The sequence below is a fragment of the Artibeus jamaicensis genome, unplaced genomic scaffold (genome assembly GCF_021234435.1).
Source record: "Artibeus jamaicensis isolate MK-2021 breed Jamaican fruit bat unplaced genomic scaffold, CSHL_Jam_final scaffold_1964, whole genome shotgun sequence".
Taxonomy (NCBI): domain Eukaryota; kingdom Metazoa; phylum Chordata; class Mammalia; order Chiroptera; family Phyllostomidae; genus Artibeus; species Artibeus jamaicensis.
Genome location: NW_026522030.1, coordinates 16,836,447 through 16,852,464, shown reverse-complemented (window position 1 = coordinate 16,852,464; position 16,018 = coordinate 16,836,447). Strand labels below are relative to the sequence as shown.

At 35.3% G+C, this 16,018-nt stretch overlaps 1 protein-coding gene across 2 annotated transcripts in view; it reads right to left on the bottom strand.

Annotated features, from left to right (window-relative positions):
* TEX10 (testis expressed 10) overlaps positions 1-16,018 on the bottom strand; it is a 40,703-nt gene that overhangs the window by 7,948 nt on the left and 16,737 nt on the right. For both annotated transcript variants that reach the window (XM_037140798.2, XM_037140800.2), the window contains exons 6-11: positions 13,123-13,361; positions 12,234-12,369; positions 10,404-10,579; positions 8,460-8,637; positions 4,594-4,682; positions 2,773-2,906 (exon numbers count right to left, since the gene is read on the bottom strand). In XM_037140798.2, coding sequence (XP_036996693.2) covers positions 2,773-2,906; positions 4,594-4,682; positions 8,460-8,637; positions 10,404-10,579; positions 12,234-12,369; positions 13,123-13,361 — 952 coding nt within the window. The remainder of the gene's footprint in view (positions 1-2,772; positions 2,907-4,593; positions 4,683-8,459; positions 8,638-10,403; positions 10,580-12,233; positions 12,370-13,122; positions 13,362-16,018) is intronic.

The following is a 16,018-nucleotide window of genomic DNA, read 5'->3' as shown; positions in this document are numbered from 1 at the left end:
GAAGCAACCAAGATGTCCTACAGTAGATGAATGGCTAAAAATCGTGTATTTCCAGACAACGGAATATTACTCAGCACTAAAAAGAAATGAGCTATATTAAGCCATTAGAAAAAAAAGAGAGGAACTTTAAATGAACATCACCAGGTGAAAGAATATAATCTGCCCTGGCCAGTGTGGCTCAGTTGGTTGGAGTGTTGTTACTCTAAAGAGAGATGGGAAAGGCGCATAGGGGTTTCAAAAATAATGAAAAATGTTCCTTCTTAAACTGGAGTTATGTTTTATTACTGTCCTTCAGGACCTAACCATTCCATATTTTATAATTGACAATTATTAATCTTAAAACCTTTAACTGGCTCTGGAATAGAAAGCGCCATTCGGGAAAGGTATCTCTGCCCAGAGACGCCTCTTCCCTCTGTGGTCCTTCCCTGTTAACTACTGTTCCCATCATTAACAGCAAGGTCCAGATCAGTGTACGGAGTATGTTATTTCTATAAAAGGAGAAAAGCAAATGAATATATGTAGTCATTTGTGAAGACAGAAGCCATGTGAAAGAATACATGTAGAAACTGGGGAGGAAGAATGGATGGCTGAGAAAAAAATGGAAGAAAACTTTTTACTACTATCCTTTTGTTCTTCTGAATACCTACTCAAAAAAGTCTATTTTTAAAAAAATAACCTTAGCCTAGGCAGATAACAACTAAGAAATCCCACTCTACCAATTAATAACTCTTTCAAATAATGTAATCAGAAAAATAAATGTTCACACCAAGGGTGTCAAAAAACTGTATTTCTAACACGTACTTTCAAATGAAAAGGCCAGCTTAAATGTAACAGTTTATCCAAAAGAAAATTGAAATTTTCGCTTAAGAACTTCAAAACCAAAACTGAGACTTTTTGATTTTTCCTAATTTATGCCTTAACATTTCAGAGATAGCAGCCTTGAAATTTAGTTCATGTCCTTGACAAATGTTCAGAAATATAACATCACCTCCTCATGACAATGGTGTCTTGGCTTTACACAAATGATGGGCTTATGAAAAATTTAATTTATCAGGTAAAGGTTCTATGAGTTGTCTGGGTTACCACGCTAGACACTGGCAAATCTGTGCCTGGAGTCGGGGCACACTGATCCCCATACAGTGCTTCCTCCAGGCCACAGGGCTAGTTCAGACACACGATGAACTGTGTGTGCTTTACAACAACTCGTCGTACCACTGCTGGGAAACCCAAACTTCCAAATCTAGTATCCAAGACCTTAACTCCAGTCTACCTTTCTTAGTTCTTTCCATTTACCATGGAATAAGATAAAATTTTAGATATCAAATAAATACATTGGTTACCCAATTCATTATTTCTTCTCACTTTTTAAAATCCAGTCCTTTTGGAGAACCTACATATAAACACAGTACCAGGCACTGGGATCATAAAGAGAAGATAAATGTCAGTGGTATGACTTAAATATTGTGATTAGAGTCAAAGCCATGAGAAAAAATGGCTTTTATAGATATTTTTTAAAATATCTACAAAAGGTAGAGCCCTAAGGTATGGGAAGAACATGAGGAATATTCAGAATAGAATGGAAGAAGAAATCAATTGAATAAAATCAACTGGTATAGCAACAAAACAAAAGATGTAACTTGAACACTGACAAAAGGGTAAAAAAAAAAAAAAAAAAAAGAGCTGGCCAAGCAATTAGCAATTACGAGTTACAAGGAAAGAATACAGCCCGTGTCCTGGCCAGAGGCCTTCTGAATCATTAAAATAAAATTAGCCAGCAGAGCAGATTACCTCATGATTTGTAAGAAAGGTTGGAACCAAAATAATTTGAGGATGAAATAATTGTATTCTTACTAATAAGCCAAGTACCTTTCAATGCAAGGAAAGAAATTGCAGAAATAATAGGAATTAACTACTACCAAAATGTTTCAGAGAATCAATCATTAGCATTTATGTTTATGTTTCAGTATATTTAATTTACATATCTGAAACATGTCAGACAGTTATACCCATTAGGGTAAAAGATCAGCCCCATGATTCCAACCTAAAACATATCAGTAATTAAACTAGTGATTTTAATTTGAATTTCACTATCTATAGTACCAAAACTTAAAATATTAAGATTTATCATATTTAACTGTACTTGAAAAATAGTGACTATTATCATATTCAACTGAACTACTTGAAAAATAGTGACTATATTATCATATTTAACTGAACTACTTGAAAAATAGTGACTATATTAGAAGTTATTTAAAGAGTTTAAAATTTTAACCATAAAAGGGATAAAATACAGTATTTTGCTGACTGCTTAAATTTACGATACTTACCTAAAGTAAGATCTGTAAGCTAAACATTAAAGCTTGAGTAAAAATTAGGGTTTTAAATTTAACTTCAATAAACTACATATAAACTCAAAAGGAACTGCTCAGCCATCTCTTTTGTTTAAAAACACCACCTTCAAGGATACCAAATCCTCCTTACATCTTAATTATCCTATCTGTCCTAAGCCAAATAAAAGAAAACAAATTTATCTCTATCATTCCAATTGCTAATTTATTGTACTCTAGTGGCCTAACTTAGAAAGGAAAACACTTTTCTTTAAGAAACATACATCTCCCAGACAAGATTATAAACACTTTGAGAACATGGATCATGTCTTATACGACATTGTACCCCTGAGTATCTCTAATAAGATAATCCTAATATACACTAACCACTGGTTGATGAACTGAATTTTAATAGCCAGAAATTTCCTTTTAGACGCACGATTACCTCCGTCACCTCCCAGTGGTGTACAAACTGATCCCAGTCTGTCAGGTAGAGCAGCACAGGGGAGAGCTGCGTCTGGATGACATGGGGAACACCTCGGAGGCTCTGAAGCCAAGTCAGCTCCTCCTTCGAAAACCCTAGTTTGGGTACAAACAAAGTAATATTTAAAAAATGAATAACAAAAACAAGTGCCATTCTTTATATATTTTTTAAAAATAGAGATGACATGTACCTTTAAGTTAAATTCTTCTTTAAACTACCTTGTTTTCTCTGAAATTCTGCATTTCATGTAGTACTTTTTAAAATGAATAGCTAGTAATGGAGGCAGTAAAATTCACGTATTTATGTACACAAATGTGTGCTCTGACCGAATCTATAATACAGCAAGAAACAGGTTTTATGACTTACCAAAAAAAATAAAAAATAAAAAGGCATAACCTTTCTAAATAATGGTAGGTTTAAAAAGCAAATGAACAAGTAAAAATAATATGCTCCACACACATACTAAACTCTGTATTCTTTTACATAATAGCCCTTTCAAACTGCCATCTAATTCTCTTACCACCCTATTATACTTGGCCTGAGCTATAGAGACAACTGGCCAAAGTCCCTCCTGAAGACAGCTCTCAGAGTGATCAGGACACCAGCAATGTCGTCAGTCTGACCCTAGCTTTCTGCTTTGATGCCTAGATCACTGTATTTCCATGAACATATAGCCTGAAGAGGCCTCATCCAGTTTGACAGCCACAAACATTACTGACTCCTCCTAGAAAGCTTTCTAAAACCGCTAAATCTTTGGACAGGTACTACTACTGAAACATAAAGTCCTCCACCTCCATCTCAAGTGTACATCTAGAACTATCAAATAAATATGGAGAAATCTACATTTATTTCTTACATAAAATTTGTCTTGCTGGATTCAGCTCATTATCAAAATCTGTGAAATTCTCTTTGGATTCTGACTTAACATAGTAATTATAAAACTCCTAATTACAAGTCTTCAAAAAAAATTTTAAAGAATCTCATCTAGACTTGCTGGTTCCACTCCCAGTCAGGGCACATGCCTGGACTGCAGGCCAGGTCCCCAGTAGGGGGCATGTGAGAGGTAACCACACACTGATGTTTCTCTCCCTCTCTTTCTCCCTCCCTTCCTCCTCTCTAAAAATAAATATTAAAAATTAAAAAATAATAATCTCATTACCATCATCCAAGTGTAAAACCGAAATGTTGAATGAGTACAATCATTTAAATAATATTAATAAGTATTATTATAATACACATTTTACACATCTAACTTGACATTTCTAGGTTTATTTTTACTAATTTTGTGTTGAGGGCAAATAGGATGCAGAAAACAGCTAATCAAAATCTGATGCCCTTCCTGGCAAATTGAACCTAAAAAAATGTATGTTCTGTTCATCAATTTTTAAAGGTATGCAATGGAGCTTCTCTGGCTATCTGAATAAGAGGTAGGTCCAATTCGCTATAAACAAAGACAAGAAGAAAGTCGAGAAATAAGACTAAAGAGAAAGTAAAAAGAACAATCATGATATTCAATTAATTCTCAAGGTTCTGGTATTCAATACTTACTATGAGAGATTTAAAGATCAATCACGTGTCTCCCTGCCTAAAGAGCTGGACAATAAAGGGTACAAATATTCCTTCAAAGATTTCCACTTATTAACCAAGAGAAATCATTCTAAGATAAGACACTTTATTTATCATCCTCAAAACTTAGAACCAAACATATAAAACAGTACATTTTAGGATAATCTTCATACTAAGTTTTTTCCTTTCCTTAACTTGGCAGGTGAATGTGGTTACCTGTAAGTGTTGAAAATAAGAAGCTGAAATAATCCACATCAGTCATCAAACTGTCTTTAACTGAATACTTCCATCCAGCAAATGATGATCTATAATAAACAATGGGAGAACTATTACCAGAAGTGACCAACTGGAAGACTCAAGAATAATAACACAGTATATAACCATTTTTCTTCATTGAAAACAAGTCAGATTTAGTAGTGTAAACAAAACCTACGTACGGTATGTACTGATTTAATATGCAAGGGCTCAACATGACATGGAAATTTTAACTTCCACTTATATTTATGTAAAGTTTCATTAATTAAAAAGTATAACTGGTCCACACAGTATATAATTCAGAAAATTTCCACACCATTTGAAAATCATGCTGTAAGGAGCCAAGATTACATTTTGCTTTTCAGTAGTTGCAGCTGTGATATATTCACTTGATTTTTAAGAAGTCTTGACTTGCTTACTTTAAACAAGCTCCAGCTTCCTATCTAAGTATCTTAATTAGGCAATGAATACTTCCATTTATAGCCATGCTGAGATTACATGCCCCGATCCTTTGCAAAGCTGTAACTCAGGGGTGTCAAACTCATTTTCACCAGGGCCCACATCAGCCTCACAGTTGCCTTCAAAGGGCCAAATTAATTTTAGGACTGTGTAAATGTAACTGCTCCTTAACTGTTAAAGAGCTGAAATTACATTCAGCCCTTCGAAGGCAACTGTGAGGCTGGTGAGGCTACTGTGGCCCCTGCTGAAAATGAGTTTGATGCCCCATGTTGTAACTGGTCCTACTTATTAACAATAGTGCAGATAAAGAAGCAGCTTCTCATTAGATAAAACTTATCTGGTTCCTGCTATGAGTTCAGTTTCCAGTGACTTCTTTAAAAAGTCTCTTCACAGAAAACTGTACTTGGACAATAAATAAATTTTTTTTAAAAAAAGTCTCTTCAACATACAGCTAAGAATGAAGAGAACGAATGTCAACCAGGAATATAGCAAAAGGCTGAGAACGATCAGACACAATAATCTAAGACTACAAATTTTATCAAAGATATATGAATAAATGCAGAAAAAATCAGGAGCTTCTAATTCAACTGAAAGCACTTTTTTTTTTTTTAACTGACAACCGTCTTTAACCCAGTGCAACTAGAAACCAACTGTGCCCTCCAGTGGCTAACATGAGTACAAACCATTTAGGAATCTATTTTGGACCAATGACAAGTAATAGATGACACTGTCCTTAAAATTGCAAGGCCCACATATACTGTCCAAGCCAGACCACTTCAAGAGTGAAGGGATGTGACTGCTGATTGTGCTTGGGCAGAAGTAACTGGAAGTGCTCACTGAAGACCAGATCATACATTTGCCCTACTTGAAACCAAGCCAAACTGTTCAGTCCCAAGAATTTCTCCCTCTTCCTAGAGATTTTTACCAAGCATTTACCCATTATGTTCCCCAGTCCAGCTATAAATAAACTAGGGGCCAGGACAGGACTGAGCAGAGGCCAGTGGAACAACACGAGTATCATGCTGTGAGGGGAAAATCCAACTCTAAACACTCTGAACAGGTAGGGGAAAAGGCAGCGGCAACAACTCTTAAGTACATTTTTTAATGTAACAGACAAAATCAGAAATGACTAAAGGAATACTTCAGAAAAATTAATCAGGCAACAGTGAACAAAACAATGGGACTGAAAAGCAAGGTTATTATAACAGTACAGGTGAGAGATAAGGAAAACATTGTCTAGTTTATACTCATGGACAAGGAGAGAAGGGTTTATTCTGGAGAGAAAACCAAAGATATATACCCCAGTATATGTTGAAAAAAAACTAAACATTATTCTTAAATTCTAAATCTAGGAAAAGTGATACAATGATAGTGCCATAGGCCTGAGAAAGCTGAAGTGTCCTAATTGTGTATTATTCCTTAAAAGAGAGATTAGCTTGGGAACAAGACATCAATAGAGAAAGAGAGAGGGTGTGCGAGAGAAGTGTAGTAATAGACACTGTGCCAATACTAAAAGGCAAAATTTAACTTGGTGGATTTTTTAACTACAAAGACAACCTACCTTTTAATTTAGTTATTATGTACTCCATTATCATTTTCTATAAATTAATGTATTTTCTCAACAATCACATTTCCACAAAAGAAAAAAACTTTTGAAAACATTTTTGACACAAGTTAACCATAAGCATAACTGATATTTATAAAGATAATATACTTTCCAAAGAGAATCAATTTCAAAGGGAAGTATTCAGAAGATGATTTTAACTGAATATTAAAACAAATCCTCCCTTAGTTATATCAAAGGAACAGAGTGCCCTCTACTGGAAGTTAATGAACAAAACCCCTTACATTAAAAAAGTAACATTTAATTGTTTTTTAAGGCCTAGCATTAAATAATTGCTTACACTAGACAAAGAGCAGGGGTTTCTAAATTTCTAACAAAGATAAACAAGGGAAACTAATGAATGCTTAAAATACTTAAAAATAAGACCAAGTCTCTCGCTAATGCACAAAGAAACCTTAAATTTTTACATATAAACATGTTGCAAATATCTCTCCTCTGCTAAAAGGAAAGGTCATCATCAGTTATGCACAAACTTTGGGTGACTGGATTCAAATGTATGTCCTGAACTGGTATGAGAAGACTGGCAAACAAATATAAAGAGAGTTTACTAATAAAGTAAGCTACTATTTAACTGGGATAGGGACTCTGTACAAGAAGTGAAAAGGAGCTAGTTGTTAAAATTTACAGCTACAGCCTAGATTTCAATTTCCATCTAAAACCATATCAGACCCTGACAATGAGTCACAATCAGTAATAAATATCGAATACTAAAATACTATACAAACATAAGGTGTTTAAAAATTCTATGAACACGTGCAACATGACACATTAGTTATAAAACCTTTCAGAGTAAAATGTAAAGCCACCGTGAAAACCAGCATGGCAGATTCTTGAAAAATTAAACAATTACCACATGACCTAGCAATTCCACTTCTGAGTATATAGCTAAAAGAATTAAAAGCAAGAACTAAAACAGGTATCTATACTTCAGTGTTTATAGCAGCATTATTCACAATAGCTAAAAAGGTGGAAAAAAACAAGTGTCCACCAACAAAGATAAACAAAATGTACAATAGTATTTACATTCGATGGAGCATTACTTCACCTTAAAAAGGAAATTCTGACAATTGAAGAATTATGCTCAGTGAAATAGGAAAGACACAAAGAGACAAAAAATCTTGTACGATTCTACTTACATGAGCAACCCAGAATAATCAACATCATGAAAACAGTTACTGTGGCAGGGAAGGGCAGGGTGAATGAGGAGTTACTGCACAATGGGCAGTTTCAGTTTAGGGAGATGGAGAAGTTCAGGAAGACAGTGGTGCTGGTTACACAGCAACCTAAACGTACTCCATACTACTCTACTGTTTTATGCATTCGGTTAAAACATATTTTAACATATATGTGCGAGATTTCAAGTGATTCCTTATCTGAGTGCATAAACTTCATCTGACCAGCTACATTAAATTCTAAGCTCCCTGAAAAGGTCTGTGTCACAATTCCATAACACCAAAGTTTTAAGCATAGTACCCTCACTTGCCATTGAATCCTTACTATATGCATTTGATAATTTCAACCCTTATTCCAATCTATATATATAAATCACTAAACAAATAATACAACAATCTTACCCTAGTAAACTTTATCTAGCAATAATATACACGGTTCTATTATTGCATTAAGAGCAAATGAAGGTAGTAGCAATGTGTGATTTTAAAAGCCAACACTGCAAATTACTATTGAAGGAGTAAAGGGCTATACATTTCGTACACTTAAAATACAGCTCGCATGAGTATGCTACCTCATGTGCAGTATCCCAATAAGCATGGCAGCCAAACTTGAACTAAGTCTTCCCATGATACAGCACCGACTTAACCGAGAAAGCAAATCAGCAGGTAGACTGGGTAGAAAATATATAAGCTGGACCAAACACTGCTGAGACTCTGCTGGGAGAACCACCACAGTGCCTTCTTGTGGATCTAGGGGGAGAGACAGACACAGTAAATTTAATTATAAAAGATATACAAAGCAGAGATTAAATTAATAGAGCACACTGAGTGATGTTCACTGTGTTATGTTAAAGTCCGTCATATAAATTATACGAAAAAGTTTTTATCATAAAACAAGTATGTATGGCTTAAGCTACTTTCTAAAATAAAATTAATATTGAACATAACCACTACTTATTTAAAGATACATTTATTGGGTTGGCCAAAAAGTCCACGTTTTTTCCCCATAAAAGACATTTTTCATTTTTACCAAAAATTTAACCGATCTGGACATTTTCAACACGTCAGCTATCTCCTGCTATTGGTTTCTACAGGGTAGAAGCCAGGGGTGCTACTGAACATCTTCCAAAGCATAAGACAGCCCCACAGCACAGAATTATTTGGCAAAATGTCAGTAGTCCCAAGAAACTTTGCAAATCACTTTTGACTCATTCAATCAGTCACAGAACCCTCTCCATACACTGCACAAATCTTTTTCTGCATTTCGTTTGCATTTTTACCTTTCTTGAAATAATAAAGCATAATATGCTGAAAATGTGTATCTTCTTCCATCTTCAATATTAAAATGGCTTCACAAAAATTCACCAATTTTGGTTTTTTTAAATGCACATTGATATGACAGCTGTCACAATACAATCTAACAAAACTGTTTTGAACAAAACTGAAGACAACTAAGTGCTACTAGAGCCATCGTATGGAAAAAACAGACACTTCTACTAAACAGTGACAATTACAATACCAACTTAAAGCAAAAAACTTGTTTGTGTCTATGTACACTTATACACCCACACACAACACACACACAGCTCTATATATAAGCAATGCTGAAAACATTAAAAAATATACCCACAAAAGGTGGAAGCAAATCAAGTGTCCATTACTTAATGAATGGATAAATATAAGTAGTATATATCCATTAAATGAAATACTGCTTAACAATAAAAAAATAAATACTGTTATATGTTTCAACACGGATAAATCCTGAAAACACTGTAAGTGAAAGAAGCCAGACTCAAAAGGCCCCATATTGCATAATTCAATTTGTGAGAAATGTCCAGAATAAGCAAATGCAGACATAGAAATAGATTAGTGGTTGCCAAGAGCTGGGAAAAGCAAGAATGGGGAGGGCCCACCAACAGGTAGTTTCTTTTGGGGGTAATAAAAATATTCTGAAATTAAGACAGTGATAATGATCGCAAGACCTTGGGAATGTGCTTTAAAAAATCACCAAACTGTACCTTGTAACACAGCAAATTTTATGGTATGTGAATTATATCTCAATAATAAATGTAAATTATATATACCTGTATAGCCCAGAAAGCTTTTAATTGCTATTTCTGCTTAAAATATGAAACAGTTCCAGGGATGAGTTAGAAACATTTAACATATGGAATTCCTGTAAGATATCCGTTATGATTAAATAAGTCATTTCCCACCAAAGCTTCAAAGGAACTTTTTAAAAATACTTGATCAGTTTTGAATTTTTAAAGAGCAAGTGGTTTAAAAGGCAATTTAAGAATGCAAGAAGCACCTATCATTAATCTTCTAAAACTATTCTAGCAAAGAATACTTACCACTGAAAATCAATTTACTATTTGATGGTAAACTTTTGTTTTGGTAATTTTATCACAGCACAACTAATTTATAATAATTTAAAGGAAAGGTAAAACCTTAGAAACTTCCTTTCCAAATCAGGATACAGCAATGATTACCTGTACAGGTAAGCAAACTCTTACCATAGATTCGAAGAGCAGTAGCTTGTAAGCTTTTTAGTAATTCTTTATTTGCTCGTGCTGCAGCCGTTTGGATGATATCAATAAGTTGTGTTGAGAGCTCAGGGTTTCGGGAGCCAAGATGAGCAAGCTGCAATGGTAAACCAGCCAGCCAACGGGATAACACTTTGCTACGATATCTAAGAAAGGCCAAGGAGGAACCCGATGAAGTATAATTTGGAAGACAAGAAGCATAAATTTAAGCAAAATTTTTTTTCAATTTAAATACGCCATAAAGTGACAAATTATGTACGAGTAACACATGTATTCATTTAAACATGTGAGAGCCTATGAGACTGCCAGCATCACTTCCTTAGTTGTAGCATTTTCTAAGTTTTCCCCACTAAGTTTGGGGGGACTACATTATATTTTTATCTTGAAGGACACAGATACCGCTTAACTTTTTATGTACTATTTATCCTATTTAGTGTCAGTTACTGCACTATATTAATTTATTGATGCATTCAACCAGGGTGCCCTAGAACTTGTGTTATTTCAATTCTTTGGTATACTTGCTAAAGCTCTAAGGTCCCTATACTTGTGTAGCAGGAATCACTTTTGCTGTCCCCCAAAAACTTACTGGTTTTAAGCATGACCTTTGTCGTCAGACATGAATATAAAATCTCAGCTACCTCTGTGACCCATTAGTTGGATGACACCCAAGCTTGTTTCCTTCTGTAAAATGAGAGTAACACTATCTACTCTTCATAGTTTCAGAAAAATTATAAAAAGCATCTGGCTTATAATAAAGACTCAAATATACTCCAGCAACTCCCTACATATGCCAAGGTTATTTCCCAGCCAAAGATATATTCCCAGCTGTCCCAAATAAACCTCAAACTCACTAATTCCTAATACTCTTTGTGCTGTCTGTCTCACCTGAGTGCCATCAAACTAAGCCAGAAACACTCTCATGTCTATTGCCCTCATTCTTACAGCACATGCCACAATATGTCAGTAAGCACTAGTGGTTCCATCTCCATTTTTATGGAAGCAAAAGAAAAGGCTGAGGCTGCTGTCGTTTGTTCCAACTATCCTTTAGCGCTACGTGGGCAAGTGGATATATGCACAAAGAGGCTTTTTTATCTGCTCGTTTATGTGCACAAAGATTACTGGTACTATTATGTATGCTTCTACATAAAATTTTGTATCTTTTCTTAAATGTAACTCTTAGGTACCACTGACAGCAAACAAAAGCAGGGAGGAGGAGCAGTACATGTCCCACCCATTGACTAAGGAGTCCCTGAAATTCTATGTAACTTTTCCATTATCTGGGAAAGGAAGCCTTTGAAACTGTGCTTTCATTCCAAGCCCTGAAAGGCCTAGGTCCACAGTGCCTGAAGGAAAAAGACTATTAATACCTTTAGGTATTCAAGCCCCATACTGAAAAGCCAGCACCACCTGTACCTGTCAATCAATATGTAACTTCCTCACCTTTCCCCCATCCCACCAACTATACAAGTCCTCAGAACAAAGGATATCTGTCTTGCTCTCGTGTCCTTGCCACTCTTGCCACCCCTGGCCTTGCCTTTCTCCTCTACCTTGGCAAGGCCCATTCTCTTCCATGAGAACTTATCACCAATAAACCCTGCTTGAATGATAATAGACTCATTAATCTGTAATTCTTTACTTCACTGGCGAGAAGGAGAACAGTTTCTGGAAGTTTCTCCCACAATATAACCACCTAGGACAAAAAAAAGAGTGAACTTCTCCAGAGATTTAACCACCCAATCATCTTATTTTAAAGACCACAAAATAGCAAGAAAAAGAAAGGTAAAATAAATAAAATGTTACCTGAATCTGCAAGATCTCAATTCTTCTTTTTGGTAGATTTTACTGAAAAATTTCAGTAACAAAGTCCGAACCGGAAGGATAAGGCCTCTCTGCTGATACAAAGTATAAACTGCCTTGATGAGAGACTCTGTAGCCTCTAAAAACAGAGAAAAAAACCAACTACATATGAAGCAAAAATATTTCATCGCCAGCCCCCAAATTCCTCTAAAAACAGAGGTAGTGTTCTTTGTTCCATAACAAAGCAGATCTCAGTCACACTCTATCATCCAGGTCCTACAGCAACAGCCTAATTAATATAAAGGTAAAACCAACCAGAGATTACATTATATATTTTCCTAAGGGACAGCAAACCTGAGTAGGGATAAATAAAACCAGGATATTACAAAGGTGAGAAAGATGGAAACCAAACAGAAAAGCTTTGTTACTGAAAGAGAAAAATTAGCAAGTCACACTAAAACTGACTTAGTGCAACATAACTTCCAGCTGAAAGAAATGCAGGATTCAGTCTATAAGGATGAAAGGGAAAAACTCTCAAATTCTAGCCAAACTAGATCAGAAGAGGGAATTTCATCATTAGGCCCAATGGATAGATTTAAAATTTCCTCTTAATAGCATCTACCCCTTTTTACACCAATTCTGTAATCTACTAGAAATCTTATCGATTTGCTTTAGAAAGGGACCTATCCATTGAGAAAGGGATACGCTGAGCCATAAACAATTTCAGTGTTCAAACAGATAGTCCTTTATGATTATGCTAGCTACCTTTTATAACTTGAATGTAATTAATCTGACTACAGGGAAAGTTTAAAAGTTACCAATTGGAAGCTATATCCTAAATAGCATGCATAAGAGCTCCCATCTTAAATGAAGATAAAGCAGCACCACCTACCTCGGTTTGGTTGTATCTGCATTAACCTCCACGATACCCCAAGCAATCTGTTCAGCTGCTTACTATTTAGCCTAGAGCCATCTTCAAGGGTATCTGTCACAAATTTTCTTATCCTTTCTATCCAATTGGAATCCTTCTGCAAAGTTGAGGCATTTGCCAGGGAGACCATGATATCAGACAGTGTTAAATTCAGTAAGAGATGGTCTACATTATTGGAGAGAATCGTGCAATGCTTGATGCTAAAAACAAAGATAAACATATCTATATAAAATGTGGTATCTACCATGTCTACCTCACTTAGAATATTTAAAACAATCTGTCAATGAGTCAAAAACTGTTTCCTTCTAGAATAAATGGCCAAGAAAACCGGTATGAAGGCAAGGTTTAGGGCACTGTTTTGTAAATAAACCATTCATTATGGAATGAGGGTTGTTAAGAAGTCATGAATTAAACAGTATACTAAGTTGATTACTCAAGTTGTTTACAAGAAGTAAAGGACCCTGTAACTGCTTGGTAATCTTAAGAAGTATTTGGAGATAAGAAGACTTGAAAACCCCAACACCCAATGGGTTGGTTTTTTTTTTTAAAAGCAGATACTTACATTTGATGCAGGTCACAGTAGACTTTGACTGCTTTTAACTAATCATGACTTAACAGAGTCACTAATTTCTCCTGGCTCACAGTTTCTTTATGTGGAAATGAGACTGGCACAGATGAGCAATGTTCTGAAGTGACTTAATTTTACAATTCACATAAAAATCAAGGGTTTTTTGGTCATTTTTAAATAGATTTTATTTATTTATTTTTAGAGAGGAAGGGTAGGAGAGAAGGAGAGAAATATCGATGTGTGGTTGCCTCTCGTGAGTCCCCTGCTGGGAACTGGCCTGCAACCCAGGCATGTGCCCTGACTGAAAATCGAACTGCAATCACGTGGTTCGCAGGCCCGTGCAAAAATCAAGTTTTTCTAGCCAAATAAAACACATTTTCTTCAAAATTGTAAGACACTTCAAAAACCCTCAAATAACAAAACACCTTAGTAAAAACAAAATTCACAACTTGGACTACAAATACCCATTTCAGACTATTCAGCAGCAGAGCCTGTTTCATATTTTTAAAAATATAAAAATAATTAAAATTAAAAATCTCAACTAAACAATTTTAAAGGAAAATGTTAATTCTGCCTGTGAAACACGTGCAAGACAGTATTCAGGGACCACAAACACATGGGAAAGAAAAGACATTTGGTGCCATCAGAGCTTCAAATGTAGGGCTAGGAATGACAAATGAGCCTGGAAAAATAAAATGGGACCAGATTTTGAGGCTAAAGACACTAAAATTAATTCTGCAGGCACAGGAGTAAAAGTTGAAAAGTCTCTTGAGGTGGATGGAAAGGGAAAAATGAGAATTGAAAGAATATAAACAGAGAATATGGTTACTGTAGCGATCCACGCAAAAGATGACACAGGCAAGACCAGGGTCAAATGCTGGCATGGACTAGAAAAGGAGGGGACGTTCAGGAAAAATAAAAATTAGCTGAATCTGAAGTTTGCTTAAATGTGTACGTGTATGTGAATTTCGAGACGGTGGAGAATGGAGGAACTAAGGGTTATATACCTGCACTACTGACTTTGTCAATGGAGATAATACAGCACAGAGGGGCAGAAATACAGCAAACCTACTTTTGATATGTTGAGCTTAACCTGTCTGTGGTTTAAATCCAGACAGAGGTGGCCAACAAACAACTCAATGCACAAGTCTTACACTGGAGGGAGAAAGTCTGAGGTATTCAATAGAAATTACCCACATGACCACTCCTAGCTGCAAATGCAGTTATGAAATCTTCCCGTGTCCAGCTGAGGACTGGGCATTTTACCATTAAGAAATGAAGAGCAAAAAGGGAGAAAATACATGGGTAGGACTTCAGGTGGAAAATACACATTCCCCAAAATATTAGTTTTTGTTTAAAGACTCAAATTTTATCAATGGCACAAATATTGTCAGCTGTTTTCCTGAAACTGATAGGCTCACTTTCTTCATTTTTGAGAAAATATCTACCAAATACCCAAGGGTGAATAACCATAGTTTGTCTGTTATTCTTTCAAGTTAAAATCGTATGCATCACGTGAAAAAACTCACAAGCAGAATAGTCACATACCTATTTTCTTTAGCCAACCACCATTTTTTGGTATGCTGTTGAAATATTTTATGCACACTTCTCATTTCATCACACAGAATACTAAAAATGTGTTCTCAATGGCTGACTTAATAAAATTAGTAATTTTCACTGCTTTATTAAGGACATTTTGAAGTGAAAGTGGCATACTTTTAAACTGTGAGTGCATGGTGATAGAGTGTCTACTAGTACTGTTTGGTGCAACTGCCTTAATTTGTGCTAAGATAGCAGCAGTTTTACCCACCATTGTTTTTGTATCATCGAACTTCAGATTCTCGATCTTCAATGGGGTCCTTATTTAAATTAGTCAATAAAACTTTCTAGATATAATATATCCTATAAATCTCTTTTTAACAAGTAACCTTTTATTTTGTTCCAGGTGACCTTTTCTTTGATCCTTTAACAGACGTTGCTGTTCCATTGAGTTATATGGTGATATGGAGCTCAGGTTTCTTCTAGATCAAAGTGTAAGCCAACCCCTTTTGATTTCTACTTCCTCAAGTACTCAGTTCTCTGGAGCTTACTCTGTTCTCAGATTCCCAGAAAGAAATCTATTTATTAGTACATTTTTCTAAAATGTAACCATTCGCATCTGTCTGAACCAGTATTTACTCCCTATGTTTAATATAGCTCACTTTTTAAAAACCAAATATTTATAAAAGAAACTCTCTAACACTATCAGAATAAAAAAGCAGTCTTTTCTAATACACTTTGCAATCAATT